The following is an 18,751-nucleotide window of genomic DNA, read 5'->3' as shown; positions in this document are numbered from 1 at the left end:
CAAAATGTCCCTACCTCCTTCCAGGAATTTTAATCTATTACTAGCATGACCTGCCCCTGGACTTTCAGGAGCAAACCCTAAGTTCTCAACAAGCCCTAGAAAAAGAACAGTGGCTGAGCCCAAGAAACAAGTGCCTCCCACAACTGAGGCAAAGGCACAGCTGTAGCCGGACAGTCTTACCTCCTCTGTCCTCTCCAATTGCCCAACGGCTGCCGGGAAGGCAGGCATCGTTTATGCCTTCTCATCTATATTTCAGCATTATCTGCTCCCACATGTCCTTGCAACCTGCACAGGCCTGCCCCAGGTCTCTGAGCTGATGGGCCCAATGTCCCACGATTCTGCCTGACTACTCCATACTCCAAAATGTCCTAGTTGGGTCTGTCAGTTGGGTCTGTAGCTCAGCTGCCTGCGGGGGGCAGGCTAGATTACATCTACGGTATCAAGTTCTTGGTATGGACACCAGGCTGGGTTCCTCAAGGGAAACTGAGCAAACAGAAGATCTTAGCAATTTCTATAGAAGTCTCAGAAACGCCAACTCGCCCCAACTCCCTGAGCGATCACTTACCTCCCTGACTGGCTGGTCTTCCTGTTTCCTGTTATTGGTTTCCATTTGTCCCCAGGAAATTCCTGCAAGGCAAAATTCTGATAAGTTAGGGAGCTCTGAGCAGACAGGTATCCAGATGGCCTCAAAAATGTGAAGAGGTCAGGAGCCCGTCCCTGGCCAGACCCCCCTCCCCCATTGGTTTCTTCTACTTTCCCACAGGGGCTAGAGAAACATGTACCTGGAGGGCTGCCTTTCTTGTCAGGAGGCCCGGTGAACAGCTGGGGGCATTCAGAGACTAAAGGGAGCACTCAGGGACCTGGATCCTGTGCACTAGAAACTCTGCCTTTCCCTCTCTTTCTCCGCTCCCCTCCCAAACCACCTTATAAACCAGTTTAGCACGTTTGCTGTTTGCCCTGGCTTTTGTGAAGGAGGTCTTTTTGTTTGTTCTGCCAGGTGAACCTGCTCATTCCTCTTTCCTCCTCCAACATAGAAAGCATCTTCTTGGAAGCCCTGGCCCTTGAGGGGGCTTTGAGGCCCGAGGCTCCTGCTGAAACCTTCTCCCAGGGTGAGGCAGGGGCAGAGCGTGCAGCCCAGTGCACCCCTGTACTGCAGGGTCCCTTCCTCCTCGCCGCCCAGCGCCCAGCGCTGCTGGCAGGGGCCGAGGAGGGCTCATCTCTGGGGAGCACGAGTGCCAGGTGCCACATTCCCCACATGACAGGAGTACACTCTCCACCCTGGGCATTCTTTCCTTAAGGGCTTTGCCCGAGCAACTCTTTACCCTGCCACCCAAGCCACAGATGCCATTTGTAAAAAATGTCCTTTCCTTCCTAGTCTAGCTCCAAACCTGATGCACATTTACCTCTGACATTCTCCCCCAGATTTTGCACCCAGCATCCTCTATCTAGCAACTCAGAGCTTAGCTCACCAGGAATGCACAATTTTTCCTAAACCTCACCGACCTTCCAAATTCCCTCTTTCTCCAATGCTATCATTGGTCCTGTTCAAAGTTTTATTACCTTTGCCCCAGTAAAAAACAAAAAACAACCCCCCCAAAACCAAAACCAAACAAAAAAAAACACCATAAAGAAAACACACCAAAAATTTACTCCCTTTTGGGGGTAAGATACTTGGTGTCAGTCATACTGGCTGAGATACTTCCTAGCTGTGTTATTTGAGGGAAGTTATGTCACCTCTCTGAACCTCAGCTTCCTATCTGGCAAATAGAGACTATGCTATCAAGCTTTGCCGGCTTCCCAGGAGTGAGAACAAAGTGGGATGCTCACAGAGGATTCCTAGTGCAGCGCTCAGCTTGTAGGAGGCTGCAGATGTCAGGAGCCACGGAAAAGATGAGGTTTTACAGCTTTCCCAAGATCAGAGTGGTGCCTGCCCGTACCTATCATGTTAGAGCAGCTCTGATCACTTGTTAGACTTTAGACTCTGCCTCGACGCCCTTCTGAGATGTCCCTGCCCTCAAAGACACTATTACTCACTCAGCCACAGTGGGAGCCAGGATTTCCTGTCCATGCCCTGTGGAAAGTGCTCAGTAAATAGCAGTGGCCAAACCAAACAAAGTCCTTCCCAATTCGCAGCCTCCTTCTCAGCTCCCCAGTATATCACCTTCCTTTTTTCCCTTGAGCCACTTAGGTTGTCATAAATCGCCTGTGCTCTTTGAACCAAGGAGGCAGTTATCCCTTATGGCTTATTGCAGATGGGGGTCGCTTGCCGCCCCAGCGGAAGCCATACGGTCAGAAGGCATCCTGCCATGCTGGAGAGGGTCTGGGCTTTTCCGTCAGCTTATGGAGAGGCAGCATGGCACGACTAGGAGCTTAGCCTTTGAAGATAGAGGACATGGATTCAGATCCCACACCTGCCCTTCACTAGCTGTGTGACCTCAGGCCAAGTACCCAGCTTCTCTTTAGCTGGTTTCTCCCAGCTATTTCATAGTGAGATCATCCTAATAACAGGACCTGTTTCCTGACTGCGTCGAGGACTAAGTGAGTACCTGGTGCACTGTGGATACTGAAATGTTAGTTACTATGAGACTATTCAAGTTTGGGATTTGCCACTTGCTAGATGGGTGACCTCTCTGAGCCTCAGCTTCCTTGGCTATATGATGGGCATCCTGTTATACCTTATCTCATACAATTGGTCATTTGAGCTGGGGTGGCCTATCCCATACTGCAAGTTTTCCCTCTGTCTGGGGTGTGTATGTGTGTGTGTTCAGGTGGCAGGGGTAGAAATGGGCATGAAGTGGCTCCACGTATCCGAAAGCCTAGTGTCTAAGCAAACCTGCTGAGCTGGTCTAACAGGCACTGGGAGCCCAATGTGCCCCCTCCTGCGGAGTACAAAAGGAGAGGCATGGTGTGGGCACAGGCACACCCCCATCGCCGCCGCCAACTGCTGCAACCTGCAAATGTCACCTCCTGCCCTTATGGAGTTACTAGCCGACCTTCTGCAAGCCTTCATGTCCTCTCTCCCAGCGTCAGCCCCCTTTCTCTACTGTTCACTTGCAGAACCTTCTTTCGGCAAGCTTTTCAAGCTAAGCCAAAGTCTTCCTTTATTTTAGGAGAAAATAACTCACACTTAAAAGATGATTACTATCCAGTAGTCACTGTTCTAAGGGCTTTACACATATTTCATCATTTAATCCTCACAACCAACTTATGAAGTAGGTACTATTACCCCCGCATTTTTTTCGGATGGGAAAGCTGGGGATTTGAACACAGGCAGTCTGGTTCCCGCATCACTGCCCTTTAACCATTATTTTATATTTCCTCTCCTCTTTGCTTCCACATTTTGTTATAAATATTTTCAAGCATACAGAAAAGTTGAACAAGTTGATAAAATGACCCATATAATCCACCACTTAGATTTGACAATTAATATTTTACTAAAACTGCCTTATCCCAGACCTTTTCACTTCTCTATCCAACCACCAATCTTTCTTACCTTCTTGATGTATTTTAAAGTGACAACTTTATCCCCAGAAATTTGAAAACATAAAGGGAATAGAAAAATTTCTTGACGAATTACCAACGCTCACTCAAGAAAAAACAGATGACCGAAATGACCTGTATCTAGTAAAGAAATGGAATTTGTAGTTTAAAATCTCTCCACAAAGAAAACGGCAGGTCCTGATGGCTTCGATGATAAATTCTACTGAACACTTAAGGAAGAAATAATACCAATTGTATGCAAACTCTTCTTGAAGATGGAAGAGGAGGGGCCACCTCCCAACGTATTTGGTAAGGCCACCGTCTTGACATGAAAACCAGACAAGGACAATAAAAGAAAACTACAGATTAAAATCCCTGATTAACATAAACACAAAAATCCTTAACAAAATATTCACAAATCAAATCTAGTAACATATAAAAAGGATACTATGTCATGATCAAGTAGGATTTAATCTGGCAACGCTAGTCTGGTTCTTATTTCAAAAACCAATCAATTATAATTCACCATATCAATAGAGTAAAAGAGAAAACTAGGATCATTTCAGTAGATATAGACAAAGCATTTTTAAAAATCCAGCATCCACTCCTGATAAAAGTTCTCAGCAAACTAGGAATGAAAAGGAATTTCTTCAACCTGCCAAAGGGCATCTACAAAAAACCTATAGCTCACACCAAACTTAATAGAGCAAGATGAGGAACAAAGCAACACTACCCACACTTACCACTTCTACCAAACATTGTATTGGAGGTCCCAGGTGGTGCAGTAAGCCCTCCCCCCCGAAAAGGCATACACAACGGAAAGGAAGATAAAAGCCAATTTCTTTTGCAGATGACATAATTGCCTATGTAGAAAATCTTTAAAAATCTACCACAAAGCTACCAGAACTAATAAGTGGGTTTTGCAAGGTTGCAGTCTACAAGGCCAACATACAGAATTACATTGCATTTCCACATAGTATTAACAATGAATTTGAACTTGATATTAAGAAAACAATACTATTTAAAATAACATCAACAACATGAAATCCTAAGGATAAATAACAAAATACACGCAACATTTGTATGCTGAAAACTGTAAGCTGTGTACATCAATATAGCTCAAAAACTTCAGCATACTTATCATTAAATAAAGTTTGATGTTTGTTTATAATGTTTTTAGGCAAAATTTACCTCCAGTGAAATGCACGAATATTAAGTGTACATTTGTTGAGGTTTCATGAATGCATACACCTGTGTGACTCAAACGCTTACAAAGATACAGAACATTATCACCATCTGACAAAGTTCCCTCGTGCCTTTTCCCGCTCAATCTCCGTGGCACCTTCCATAGGTAACCACTGTTTTGAACTTGTTTCCCACCGAACAGCTGTTCTAGAATGTTACATAAAAGGAATAGTATATACACTTTTGTGTGAGGCTTCTTTGACCCCTAAGGTTCCTTTTTTCGAAGAATTTGTATTGAGAAATGTCAGACACTGAGTCATTCAGAAGTATCTGCCTATGCAATAACAGTTCGACACAGGGATTAACTTCTGATTTGAGTGCACCAGCCAAAAGGTGGTGCTAGGGAAGCCACGGAGCAGGAATGTGGCAGGGGCCTGTGTTGAGGTGGTAGGTCATAACCAGAGTATAGCGACAGCTAGTCTAGCCCTGGGTCTCTGGCAAAGATAGGCTGGAAAAGGGCATAAGGATTTGTTCTTTAGAAAACCAGACAGATCAAATCTGTAAAAGCAGAACCTGGGGGACATTTGCAAAGTTTGCAGCTCCAAGTAGTTTGTAAGCAGGAAATGGAAGGGAATAAGTGCTATTTTGTCAGGCACTGGGCCTGTTTTGAGCCTTACAAGTGATCTATGAGGCAGCCATTATTGTCCTCCTCTTTAGAGATGAGGTAATAAGACTTTTCTCAGTACTGGCCATTTTATGAGGCAAAAATTCTCTTTTTGCCCTTTCAAAATCATGCGACCTGCTTAAGGCCACTCAGATACCCATTTTACAGTCAGGATACAAGTCCCAGTTCTGTCCCTGTTTTGTGAAGAAAAAAAAAAGTTATTTTCTCTCATCCCTCAAGACGGGTTAACTGCAATTTTGGTGGCTGAGCGTCTTGCCCAGGGTCCCGAAGCTACCGTTCGGTGAAGCCAGGGTCTATACGGTTTCAAGGGATTGTAACTGTGATATTTCCCAATGATCTCCCTCGCTTTCTCCTCACCAAGAGAATAACAAAGCAAACCCACCCAAGAACCAAGGCCTCACCTGCACTGTCGGCTTCCTGGGCTTCCAGGCGTTGCCAGGCGCCAGGCTGCCGTCCTCAGGGCCCGCGTGCTGGGGATTATGGTAGCAAGCTGAGCACCGGATGCACTGGTGGTGGTGGCATCGACAGTTGTAGCAGTTTGGCATCATGTTTCTCTTCCGCAGAGCAGGGCAGAGCTCCCCGGAACAATAAACGCAAGGCTCATGGACGACGGCTCCCTGGACGCTGCAGGAGTAAGAGCAGGTCCTGCGGTAATCGAAATCACTGCAGTGCAGTGGTTTGCAGCACATGGATTGTTCTAGACCTTTGCTTGCAAAACATTCTGAGTAGGTGGGAGTTTCTGACTGAAGGGGTGACAGAGAATGATATGACTGGTCTGGGGCACGATATGGCTGGTCTGTGGAATGGTAGGACTGGTCCATCGGATGGTGCCTCAATTCCCTATAGCTGGAGCTCATCGGCTGGAAGTTTTGGTCGATAGCTTTTGGTCTCTGGGTAAAAGTCTTATTGCTATGAGTGGTTAAACCCGGCAAATGAGATGTGGATAAGGATTTGCTACTCTCTTCAAAGAACTTTCTTCTGTCTGCAAAGGGCAGGAGGACGGCTTCCTCCCCAGCCTGGGCCGTCGAAGCCTTCAGTTCCTTGCTGTCACCTGGGTTAGGAGGGCCTTCCATGGCTAGCGCCACATGTGGCTGCACATTGTGCTCTGGAGACCATCTCCAGTGACCTCCACGGACTCCACGGTGAACATTTGTTTTCTCAGAGTCTGAGGAGGAGGGGTCAGATGCTTTCCACCAGGTGCTTAGGCCCGCAGAGGGCTGGCCAGGCCTCTGGCCAGGGCTTATTTGTCCCTCCAAGCCTGTCCTAGATTCACGGCCCTCCGGGGCTTGGCTGAGGCACTCGGATGACCGAGCCCTGAGGATCACGCTCTTGTTGAAGAGCTTGTCTCTTGGACTTGGTGGCTTTTTATATGAAGACAGAAGAGCTGAGTTAGAAGCAGGAAGTGGAGTACTTTCTAGGGGCTCCTCGGTCTCCTCCACCGGTTCCTTAGTGTCACACAGCTGCACCAAGGGGTTCTTGCTTTTCTGCAGCTGGGCCTTCCTCCTCTGGATTTCATTACGCAGATTGGTAGCAAAACGCTCACTCTTCCGCCGGTTTTGGATTGAGCGGCCCCGGGGCCCTCCGTTCCGCCTACCTCCCACCCGGCCACATTCCTTGGGTTCACTGGCCCCTTCTTCGGTGGCCTCTGTGCTGCCAGCTCCTTTAGCAGTTGACGAACAAGCCCTGGTTTGTGGAACAAGGGAGCCAGAGGCAGAGGGCTGCTGGCTGGCTAGTTCGCTGCCGGCTCGGCATGCTCTGTTTGGGTCCTGGAAACCTTTTTCTGGAGGGTGTCTGTCAGCCTCTCCGTGTGGGGAACAGCTGGGGCTCTGGTGCCCTGAACCCAAAGGCCTATCATCCACTTTCCTGGCCTTTCTTTCTTTGCTGGGCTGCTCTTGGGTTCCTCCTGTAGGGGGACATGGACTTTTCTTCCCTGTGTGGCTGCTGTGCAAAGGTGACAGAGTCCACTCGTGGCCATCCTGCCCGGCTGGGAGCTCCTGGCCCTTGCTTCCCCTGGTATCAAGGTGTACCTGCTGTAGGTGGGATGCCAGCAGCTGTTCCGGGGCACTATGGCGATGCCCTGTGGGTCCTGTGAGGTGTGGAGGGCTGCCAAACGAAGGAGCCTTAGCTAGCTCTGCTGAAGCCTTGTTGAGTGGGCTGGAATCTATGCCGGAAGCTTTGTCATACACTTTTGGGAATCCAACGGCTTTGGCTGAGGCCTCCATCAGTAGATGCTCAGAGCTCTGCTGGCTGGATTCAGGAGCTTGGCTGAGCTCACAGTTCTGATGGCCCTTGTTTGTCACTTGGTCTTGCTCGCTGAGGCAGCAGAACCTGTTAGGGTTCCTCGGGGATAGCACGGTGTCTAAGCTCACTTTCTCCTTCTGCTGCAAGGAGTCCCCAGGCTCAGAAGCCCTGCGCTGCTCTCCATTGAGGAGCTGGGCTCTGGAGGCCTGAAGACTATCTCGCCTCACGGGAGGCTGCGGCGGGCCTCTGGCAGCCTTGGCAGGCGCTGAGTGGTGGGCCTCCTGCGGGCGGGATGGCATCTGGGAGCTGGGAGTCAGGTGGCCCCCGTTGGTGCGCCGGCTACCTCCTGAGGGCTCGGCCACGCTGGGCCGGCCATTAGGGGCTTTAGTTGGCCCCGGGCCTTGTGTGAGGCACTCCGCAGAGCCTGGCTCCTCTGGCCTGAGGGAAAGGGCACAGTCGGAGGCATTTGAGCTGGCTGAGAAGGAGCTATAGGCTGAGTCACGCTGGTTGGGGTACATGTTCTGATCAATGGGCAAGAGGTGGCCCTCATAGGTAGCTTGGCCCGGTTGCTCCAGGCTCTCCATGCTGCCAATGGAGCTGCTTTTCTCAGTGCTGCAGTGGCGGGAGAGTGGGCACCACTGCACACACACGTCACTGCAAGACACAGGGCACACTGGTTAGTCAGCCAAATTACCAGATCCCTTTCCCAGCTCGGCCAGCCCTGTCATGGGAGAAGGCAGAGCAACCCAGAGGCACCCATGCCACAAATAAGAAGGAGATGGCCACAAAGGAAGGAAGGGAAACAGCGAAAGATATGGTCACAGGGGCGCCACAGAGATGTGGTAAAATGGGAGACAAAACAATGTATGGGAGCAGGAGAGGGCAAGATCCCAAAGACTAAAAGTGTAAGAACTCCATTGCGGCTTATGCTGTTTCCCTGCCGCCAGTGAGTCTAGAATTGCTTCTGGCCTGTCACTGTCCTTAGGGAGTCAGCATGTGGCTCTCTGCCAGGAGAGACAATCATAGAATATTAGTATCAGAGAGGGGCTCTAAAGGGTTGATTCAATTTCAGCCAGCCCATTTTGTAAATCAGTGGCTGCTGAGTTTGAGTGTGCATCAGGAGTGCAGGGAGGGCTCGTACAAACCCGGGTTCCTGGGTCCCACCCCCCGAATGCTATGTCTGGGTAGATCCTGAGAATTTGTCCTTCTAACAAGTTTCCAGGTGATGCTGGTACTCGTTGCTGGTCCAGGGACCACACTTTTGAGAACTGCTGGAGTAAAGCAAGCCCTGCAAAAGGAAGTGATTCTGAGGAGGTGATTTTTCTCAGTATCACCCAGCTGTAGCCTGTGACCCAGACAGGGCCGGAATTTCGGCAACCCCCTGTTCTCTTCTTCTTGATACTAGTAAGCCTGACCATTTACCAAGGGCCTACAATGTGCCAGGCACTTTACAATGGCTCATTTCAAACTGAAGGGGAGAGATTATTATCCCCACCTTGCAGGCAAAAAATCACGCTTAGTGAAGTAACCTGACCAGCTCATGAAGGTGCCAACGAAGCAGAGCTCTTCTGCTATGATATTTGTTAAATGGGACTGATATGGGACACCTGGGTGGCTCAGTTGGTTAAGCGTCTGCCTTTGGCTCGGGTCATGATCTCAGGGTCCTGGGATAGAGTCCAGCATCGGGCGCCCTGCTCAGTGGGGAGTCTTCTTCTGCCTCTGCCCCTGCTCACGCTCTCTCTCTCGTTCTCTCACTTTCAAATAAAAACATAAAACCTTTTTAAAAATGGGACTAAAAATAATATCTGTATCAGAGGGTTGCTTTGTGGGTGAAATCAGTTAATAAATATAAAGCTCTTGTCACAGCCCAGGCACCTAGAAAAGGTTCAGTACGTGCTAGCTGCTTCTCTTTTGCTTTTTGTTTTAATTGCAATTGTTATCAGCACCCTCTGTACCACTAGTGTTGACATTAGATTTGCTGTCTACCCATCCCTCCCTCATCCCCCACAGCAAAGCCAAACCAGGGAGACCAAGGAAGGGACCGGGATCAGACACAATCTTGAATTTTAAGTACCATTTCCCACAAAGAGAGCCAAAGTGAGCCAAGTCATGCCAGTAACTCCCTATGACTAGAACCCCAGAGGTCGCAGACTATTCTCAGAAAGGCCACAGTTCAGAAAGCCAGAACTGAGCAGTGGCAGGGGCCCACACATCCTCAGATCAGCCTTCCTTAATCCTTGCTCCCTGCTCGCCCCTTAGCCACTCTGCTCACTTGATCCCTGGGCTAAGAATCCATCAATTCCTTGTTGGCAAGGGAAGCTGCCATGCCATCCATCCTACCACCCTTCCTGCTGCAAACAACCACACACCCACTCAAACGGGAGCCAAGCTCAGAATACGTTTCAGTGTATTCTTCCAGAACAAAACTGCCTCCGCCTCTGCTCGGAGCCCCTGTCTTCCGATGCCAAATAAAGTCATTGACTGGGGGCAAACCCAACACGTGGCTTCCCTGAGCCTCATCCACAGAAATTCCTCCTGAGAGGGAAGATCTTGCTGTGGAAGGGAAAGGTCATCTTTGCTCGCTCTGAGTTTTCGCAGAAATAGTTCTCTGTCTCTTCTGGGCAGCTGTCTTGACAATAGGCAATACCAGGCCCACTGAATTGAGAGATCCTCATGGCAAGTAGACCTCGTTATTCAGGGAGGTGCCCCGCCTGAAGGCTTTGGCTCTGTGACAGAGCTGATGAACTCTGGATGAGATCACCAGTGAGTCACTGTAGCTAGAGAAGAGGACCAGTACTGAGCCCCGGTGCGCCCCCTGCATTAAGAGATGGTGGGGGAGGGGTGCAGAAGAACCAGGGGAAAAGACTGCAAAGGAGCAGCCGTTGAAGTAGGATGAGAAGCAGGAGAGTGTGGTGTCTTGCAAGCCACGTGAGGTAAGTACTTCAAGGAAACATTTTCTAGAAGGGAAGGGACTGTCCCAAAGTCACAGAGAATTAGCAGTAAGTAGCCAAGGACTAGAACCCAGGGACTATGGATTCCCACTCCATTTTCCATTACAGCACTCTAGGCTTGGCAATATCCAAAGGGGACTAGAGCAGAAGAGGAGGCATGGCCAGGCTGTCTATCCTCCAGCCCATCTTGAGGGGGAGGATTCTAGACTCACCTCGTGTTGCAGCCGGAATGCCAGGACAAGCTGAAGGCTTCAGAAGGGAAATGCATGGTGGTGGCCGCTTCAGGGCATTCCTCCAGCAGCTTGGCCACATGCCATGAGTGCGGCCTACTGACAGGGGCGTTTCTCCTACAGCAAGAAAGGGACAGGAAGTCAGCTTAGGGAACCAGAGCTGAAATCACTTCCCATGCAGCTTCCTCCCCCACCCCCTCTTTCCCTTAAATGAAGTAGAACATCTTGCAAGGAGCTGATATAGGAATCTTAGTGGCCCTCCTCAGCTCCCAGCACTCAAATCTCCTTCATCCTGAGGGTGAGGTGTGGCTATAGAGAATGTTGGTTTCGCCGGGCTGTTTTGCTCATGGGTGTATCCCAAGCACAGACAGCAGTAGTAGATGCTCAGTAAGTACCTGTGGAAGAAATGAGTACTGCCGCCCAGTAAACAGTGAGCTACCCTAAGTTTTCTTTGAGAAACAAGAAATCAATCTGGTCAGTTTTCCCATTTTTCTCTGAGAAAAGAAGAGGCAGGTGATTGAGAAGTTCAAACAAGTCAACACGAGGCTGCAAATCCTCCAATTTTCACTTGTTCATTAGATAAGCATTTGTCATATGTACCGTCTGTGCATAGCTCTGGGGATCAAACACAGTCTCAGCCCTCGAGAGCTTACAGATGAGTAAGAGTGAGGGAGCTAATTCAAATGAAGCCTGGTGAAGGCCCTGAGAGAGTGAAGGATAAGATGGGCACAGAGATGAGATGCCCGCGTTTACAGGCAAAGAGGGGGGCAAGGAGCCCCAACTCCTGCCAAGGAACATAGCACAAAGTGGTGAAGGGCGCAGGGTGAGGCTGACAGAGGAGACTGGCTGCTTAACATGGCAGGCGTACATAAAGGGAAATAGGTCTGAGGCCAAGGCCTTGGATGCAACCACAGGGTCTGCCTGGTGCTCAAGGTTGCAGCCATCCTCTTGCACTGAGCAGCTCAGGCAAGACCCATTCCTGTCCTCTGGTATATTTCCTGTGAAGAGACGCTGCCCTTGCAAGTGGGGGAAGAATGACATGGGGAAGGGCAGAGCACACGTGGGACATCGGTCATGCCAGAAGATTAGGAGGAGACTGATGAGGTGGGTGAGGGAGAGAGAGAAAGCAAGCACACAAGCAAGCAAGAAAAAGACAGATGTCAGAAGGACCAGGTATATGATAGAGATAAGAGTGAGAGAGGATACCAAGAAAAACAAATGACAGAAAGGGAGAAAACTGAGAGAGATTGTAGAGAAATACATAATAAAGAGAAATGGGTGATAGAGAGATGAATGACAGAGTAAGAGAAAAAGATGACAAAGAAGGAGATGAGAGAGAGAGAGCTTCTTTATTAATTTATGCAGTCATTTACTGTGGCAAGCTCCATACTAGACACTGAGGGTACAGAGTTGACTAGGATAAGCGGCCCTGTTTTGAAGAAGCTTGTTATCTAGTGTGATAAATCAGCTCTCTACCTCCCAGGAGCAGTGGTGGATAGACTTGAGCTGGATTCTATCCTAGCTGGGAATGCCCCTCACCCCAGCGGAAACACAGAAAATCCCAGCAGTGCACGGGTCTAGAGGCCCAAGGCCTAAAAAGGTAGTCCTGAGGAGAATGGCCTTGCTGGGGAAAAAAATGGTTTGAGTGGTAACATGCCAGACACGGACAAGGAGGTGTGAGAGGAAGGGCAAGGGAAGCTGCTTGTCAAAGTTCAGGAACCAGAGCCACAGGTCAGCAGCACTGGCTAGGATTTGTGGGGAAGAAAGCCAAGTGAGGCCCCCACTTTTAACTAGAGTGTTCTATTATGGGTTTCAGAGTGCCCAGCAGGGAGGCTCGAGACACAAGAAGACCTTGGTGGGGGAGGAGGTGGGGGACCTGTTCCAGCGTCTCACGCACAAAGCCATGGTGCTAGAAATCCTTCCAGCTACTCTCAGGTGGCAGTCACCCATTAGCAACTATGTATAAAGCAGCTCATGGAAGTACTATGTACTGCTACACACTATGAGCCATGCGTGTCTACTATGTCCTATGCTGCTAGGCACTGAGGAAAGATACAATGGAGAACAGGGTACCTCCCTTATTTGGGGCCCTTCTTCCATAACCAGGATTTCTTTTTTTATTATTATTATAATAATATTTTTTATTATATTATGTTAGTCACCATACAGTAAGTACATCCCTGGTTTTTGATGTAAAGTTCGATGATTCATCATCCCTTTCTTCCCCTACCGATCTTCCTAGTTCTTCTGTTCCATAGATGAGAGAAATCATATGATAATTGTCTTTCTCTGCTTGACTTATTTCACTTAGCATTATCTCCTCCAGTGCCGTCCATGTTGCAGCAAATCATAACCAGGATTTCTGAAGTTCTTTTGAGTCCAGGGTTTACATTTGGGTGGTCAGCCTTGATACCACCTTCTCCCCAACCATCTAATCCCTCACTGAGTGCTACTGAGTCTTCTTTTATATCTTTCTGGTCTCTCTCTCTCTCTCCATTTTCATTGAGACTATTGCACATAATCACACTTTTCCTCCACAGAACTTTCCACCAACACCTTCTGTTCTAGTCCAGGCCCTTAACATTTCATATCCAAAATACTGTGTCAGTCTCCCAGCCAGGCTCCCCTTATTCCACCTCCAGTCATTGCTTTTATTTTTTTTTGAGATTTTATTTATTTGAGAAGGAGAGAGAGCATGAGTAGGGGGGAGAGTGAGGGAGGGAGGCAAACTCCCCACTGAGCAGGGAGCCCAATGTGGGGCTCGATCTCAGGACCCAGGGATCATGACCTGAGCGAACGCAGATGCTTAACTGACTGAGCCACCCAGGCGCCCCTCCAGTCATTGCTTTTAGATCATACCATGTCAAACACCAATTGAATTGTGGCACTCACCTATTCAAGAATCTTCCCTGGCTCCGTATTTCTTACCCTGTTCTGCATCAAATATAAACTGGATCTGACTTTCAAAGCCGTCTATAAGATAGCTTTACCCACCCAGCCCAGTCTCCCATGGCTGTGCTCCAATCACGTCCTGCAACCAACTTTGTGCCTTTGCTGTTGGTTTTCCAGTAGAATTTGGCCCAGGCTCTGGAGGTGGAGCACATAAAATATCTAATACATGCGGTTGTAAAGAACAAATGAGATAATGCATGTCAGCTGCTTAGAAGAAAGTCTGGTAAGCCCTCAGCCAATTTTAATTATTGCTCTGTCCCCTTGGCCTGGAATCCCCCTCTCATTTTGTCAATCTGAATCCCACCTGTTCTTCAAGGTACTGCTCAAGTACCATATCCTCCTGGGTGTTTGTCCTTAGTAATCCAGTCATTGCAATTTGGCCCATAATAATATAATGTTTTTATATTACTTATTGTCATTTCATCACACCAACTGTATCAGGCCAGTAAGTAAGGAGACAGACACGAGTAGATGGATCTTGGTTCATATCCTAACTCTACCACTTTGGATGTGTGACTCTACACATGTCACTTAACCCATCTGAGCTTCGATTTTCTTATCTGAAAAAGGGAACAATAATCCTTACTTGGCTGGGTTATTGTGAGGAATAAGGATAATATTCTCAAAGCATCTGAGACACAGACTGATGCATAACAAGTGGTCAATAAATAGTACATAGTCTGTAACAAGGGTTATCAGCTCAGACTTGACCTTCTCGATGGTTCAAGTGTACTCCCACTGGATTCGTCTACCCACTGTCAAGGTTCTGTTACATCACTCCCTTGTCACACTTTGAAACATAGCTTACAAAGGCCCCTACTCTCTAGGGTTTCTCCAGGAATAGGTAACAATCCCAAAGGAGACAGAAGCAAGGCAGTGGGGGCTTTGGGACCATGGGGAGAAAACCACAAACTGGGGAAAGAAAAACCCCAGCAGAGGAACTGCAGCTAGAGCTGGGGCCTTTTAGCCCTAGTTTGGGAAAGAAGAGGAAACTATCTATAGTGTCTGATACTTGGTCTAGTATTATTCCTAATTGGAGACAGTCTATAATTACTTTCCACTCCTAGCTGTGTGACCTTGGGCAAGTCACTTCCCTGAGTTGTAGATTCTTTATCTGTAAAATGAGGAAGATAACTATCCCTCACTCACAAGTTATAGCCTGGATTAAAAGCAATCGGGTGTGTGAAATCACTTGGCATAGTACCTGACATACCATGAACTCAAAAAAAAATAATAACAGCAGGGACCATTTATTGAATACTTAAGATGTGCCAGGCACTAAGCACTTTGTATCCATTAGTTGATTCTGTCCTCACTCCAACCTTATCAGTAAAAGCTATTATTATCCCCACTTTCCAGATGAGGAAACAGAGACACAGAAAGCTGAATCGCTTTGCCAATTTCAGAAAGCTGAAATTGCTTTGCCATGAGGATGAGGCTTAGAACCTCCAGTCCTTTCTAGGATGCCACATGACCCTTCCTCCCCAAAGAGGGACCTGTCTCAATGAGCTTGCATATCTGAGGCTTCTCCTTGCTATTTCCACAAGAAGCAGTCAGAAAAGGAAAGTCTTGGTGGTCCCAGAGTTTAAACCATACCCTCTTTAGGCAGTGGGGAAGAGGGATGAAGGGAAATAAGCAGAGAGGCAAGAAAATGCCAACCACCAACCATGCAGCTCCAGGCCTAGCCATGGAAGGAATGGCGCCAGTGGCCAGCCCTTTCTCCCAAGGCTGGCTCAGGTACCCAACCATTCATTACCCCAAAGTTACTTTCTTGGGGAGCAGAAAGAAAGGGATATTGGAGAAAGAAAGCAGAATGGGGGGGAGGGGTGGCAGCCACGACTACCAGCAGTACCTACCATGGAAGTTGCCCCTGGTGGGGAGATGGCTTCAGAGAAAGCTGGGTATCCAGCCAGCTCAGGTGCCCAACAACCCCTACAGCCAGCCCCCAGGGCTCCTTTCTGCAGGCTGGATCTTCTCTTAGCTGGGACCCATCTGCCTTCCTGTTAAGACCTCCTGAGATGAGGGGCCATCAGCCCCAGCTCCTGAGTGTGATCCAAGGAGCTCAGGCACAGTCAGGTCCCAGTTCCAAGAACAGAGAGGAGTAGCATTGAAGGCAACGTATGGCCATCAGCCGTTGGACCTAGATGTGGCCACAGCCGGAGGGACTGAAAGCCAGTGTCAGAGAGTGGGACGAGAGTGAAGACGCTGCTCCAGAAACCAGCCAGCACCCTGGTGGCAAAGGGAAGGATGAAAGGCAGTTCCAGCAGCATAAACAGCCCCCCTGTTCCCTACTCCAGCCTCCTCTGGGCCCTGGCCCACCCCCTTCCACAGCTCAGGGGCCAATAAGGAAGCTGGGCCCCCAGCCACTGCTAGAACTCAGGAAAGGAGCAAGGAAATGATGTTTGGGAAAGATAAAGTGAGTGTCTAAAAAGAATTTTTAAAAATACACGTAAGTGAGAGAGAAAAATACCCCAGACACATACACTTAAAAGAATTCCTGTGCTTCCTGAACTGAGCTGACCCCACCCAGCTATCTCCGTAGGTCCTCTGGGCCCCAGCAAAGGGAAGCCTGGATCGGCCAAGCCTAGTGGCCTCCAGGTCCAGAAGAGCAAGTGGGAAGGGCTACAGCTTATTTTACATAGCTGGGGGCAAGTGACCTAGAGATTTTCCAAGGGGAAGGTCTTGTTGAGACAGAAAGACTTACAAACCAGTCTCGGTCGTATTTTACAGGGTCTGCACTTCTTGTGGGCACCTGAGCAGATCCAAAGAAAACTTCATTTCACAGCAGAGACCCCAAGTCCAGAATAGTGGTGCTTGGAGTCAGCATCCCTGGCTCTGCCATGAATTTGCTGTGACCTCTGACAATTTACTCCCCCTCTCTGAGCTTCTGTTTCCTCTCTGCAAAATAAAACATTGGGCTCCACTGAAACAAACAACGCTTCCAGCTATAGCATGCTAGGATGTAAGAGTCCTGGGCCCCAGGCTGGGGCTTCAGATGATGTCCTCACTGACCTGTGCGATAGCCAGAAAGCAGAGCAGCCCCACATGAGTTTGTTGTATACCCCAATCCCCAAATTAGGCATCAGAGTTTAATTTCTCTCAGCGATTTAGAGTTGGGGGTTTCCCTTCATAATACTCTTGATCCCCATTCCAGTTTCCTTTGGCCCCTGGTCCTAATTCCAGCAATTTCTGGCTCAAGAGGGCTGACGTGAGCCCCCTCAGGAGAAGAAGTATGCCCAGGCCATTCCTCTCTGGGGAAATCATGCCTGGAGGCCTCTTCCCCTGGCTTCCCTCTATACTGCCTTAGGGAAGTCTGGGTTGACTTTTGTCTATTCCCACAAAGGCAGGTGCCATCCAAAGGAGCCCATAGCCTCTCCTTTGGTAGTTAGTACTGTATAGGGAAAGGCTGGGGATTTTATGGGCATATCAATCTGGCTTGGAGTCTCAGCTGTACTGTTCACTCCTTGTTTGGCCTTGGGCATGTCACAGAGCTTCCATTTTCTCACCTGCAGGCATTCAATAAATGGTCCCTCCTGTTAATATTATCTTCTACCCCAAATAATAATGAGCAAAGTACTGTTAATAGCAAGAAAAATAACTTTTTCAATCCAAATGAAGATGAAAGGACTAGTTAAAAGAAGGTTCAAAACCAATGGTTACCAGAGGGGAGGTGGGTGGGGGATGGGTGAAATAGGAGATGGGGAGTAAGGAGTGCACTTGGGATGGGATGAGCACTGGGGGTTATATGGAAGTGTCGAATCACTATATTGTACACCTGCAACTAATATAACACTATATGTTAACTACACTGGAATTGAATACAAAATTTAATAAAAAGTTAAAAAAAATAATAAAAGAATGTTCAAAAGCCAAATCTAGTAATCTAGAGCAGAGCTTCTCAAACTTTAGTGGGCATACAAATAGCCTGGCCATCTTGTTAAAATGCAGATTCCGAGTCAGTAGGTCTAGAGCAGGCTCCAGATTTGACTTTCTAACAAGCTCTACAGTAATGGTGATGTTGCTGGGGTGATCACCAGTCTTTGACAATACACGATGCAGTACTATTAACAGTACATGAAAGGATAACCCCTGGCCCGAAAAAGCATCAGGATAAGCAGTTTCTTCTCGTGTCATTACTCGGCCTTCCCTAATCTTCTGGTCACCAAGTGCCTTCCTCCTTCCACTCAGCAACCCATCGCCCAACAGTGCTTCCCTGATGAGGCCTGCTGATCCCCACTTCCTAATAAAATGAAGAACAAAGAGTTTGATAGTAGTCTGGCCCTCTCAGTAGCCAGGTGAGGTTGAGGAAATTATGATGAAAGGTGCAATCATGTTCCTGGGATTGCTGAGGTAGGGGAGGCAGGGTGGGCTGATGAGTTGGGGAGTCACAGATGAGGTGATAGGATGGGCAGGTGGGCACAGACAGCATATACTTGAAAAATCTGTAGGCAAAGGAAGATAAAAGAGGAACACAAGCAGTTTGGCCAATCTGGGATTTGGGAAAGAGGCTGGGGGAGGGGTGTAAAAGGGGCATCCTCTCCCTTAGCAGTGTTGAGTTCCAGATTATGTGACCAAGTATAACCTCTTATGTTTGGGGGAAGGTAAAGATGACTGCTTCTTTTTTTTTTTTTAAAGATTTTACTTATTCATTTGTCAGAAAGAGAGAGAGGGAGAGAGAAAGGCAGAGGGAGAAGCAGGCTCCCTGCTGAGCAAGGAGTCGGATGCAGGACTCGATCCCTGGACCCTGAGATCATGACCTGAGCCGAAGGCAGACGCTTAACCGACTGAGCCACCCAGGCATACCAAGATGACTATTTCTTTTCCAAGCACTCAGAAAATAAGAACTGGGCATGGGTGCAAGAGGAGGATGGGCACATACGGGTGAAAGTGGCACATAAGCCAGAAGCTAGCTTCCAGAGGAGTCCTCCGGTCAAAACTTGTGAGAGATTAAGAGAGGGAGGCTGAAAAATTCAGGAACGAGTGCCTTAGTGGGCTGTCCCCCCAGTATCTTCTTCTTTTTTTTTTTT

At 48.3% G+C, this 18,751-nt stretch overlaps 1 protein-coding gene across 1 annotated transcript in view; it reads right to left on the bottom strand.

Annotated features, from left to right (window-relative positions):
* The window catches only part of SHROOM4 (shroom family member 4), a 162,232-nt gene that overhangs the window by 33,521 nt on the left and 109,960 nt on the right, over positions 1–18,751 (bottom strand). The window contains exons 4-6 of the mRNA XM_040633565.1: positions 10,755–10,889; positions 5,752–8,245; positions 566–627 (exon numbers count right to left, since the gene is read on the bottom strand). Of these exons, the coding sequence (XP_040489499.1) occupies positions 566–627; positions 5,752–8,245; positions 10,755–10,889 (2,691 nt within the window). The remainder of the gene's footprint in view (positions 1–565; positions 628–5,751; positions 8,246–10,754; positions 10,890–18,751) is intronic.

This window comes from Ursus maritimus (assembly GCF_017311325.1).
Source record: "Ursus maritimus isolate PB19 chromosome X unlocalized genomic scaffold, ASM1731132v1 scaffold_X1, whole genome shotgun sequence".
NCBI classification, from domain to species: Eukaryota; Metazoa; Chordata; class Mammalia; order Carnivora; family Ursidae; genus Ursus; species Ursus maritimus.
This window is presented reverse-complemented; position numbering and strand designations above follow the sequence as displayed.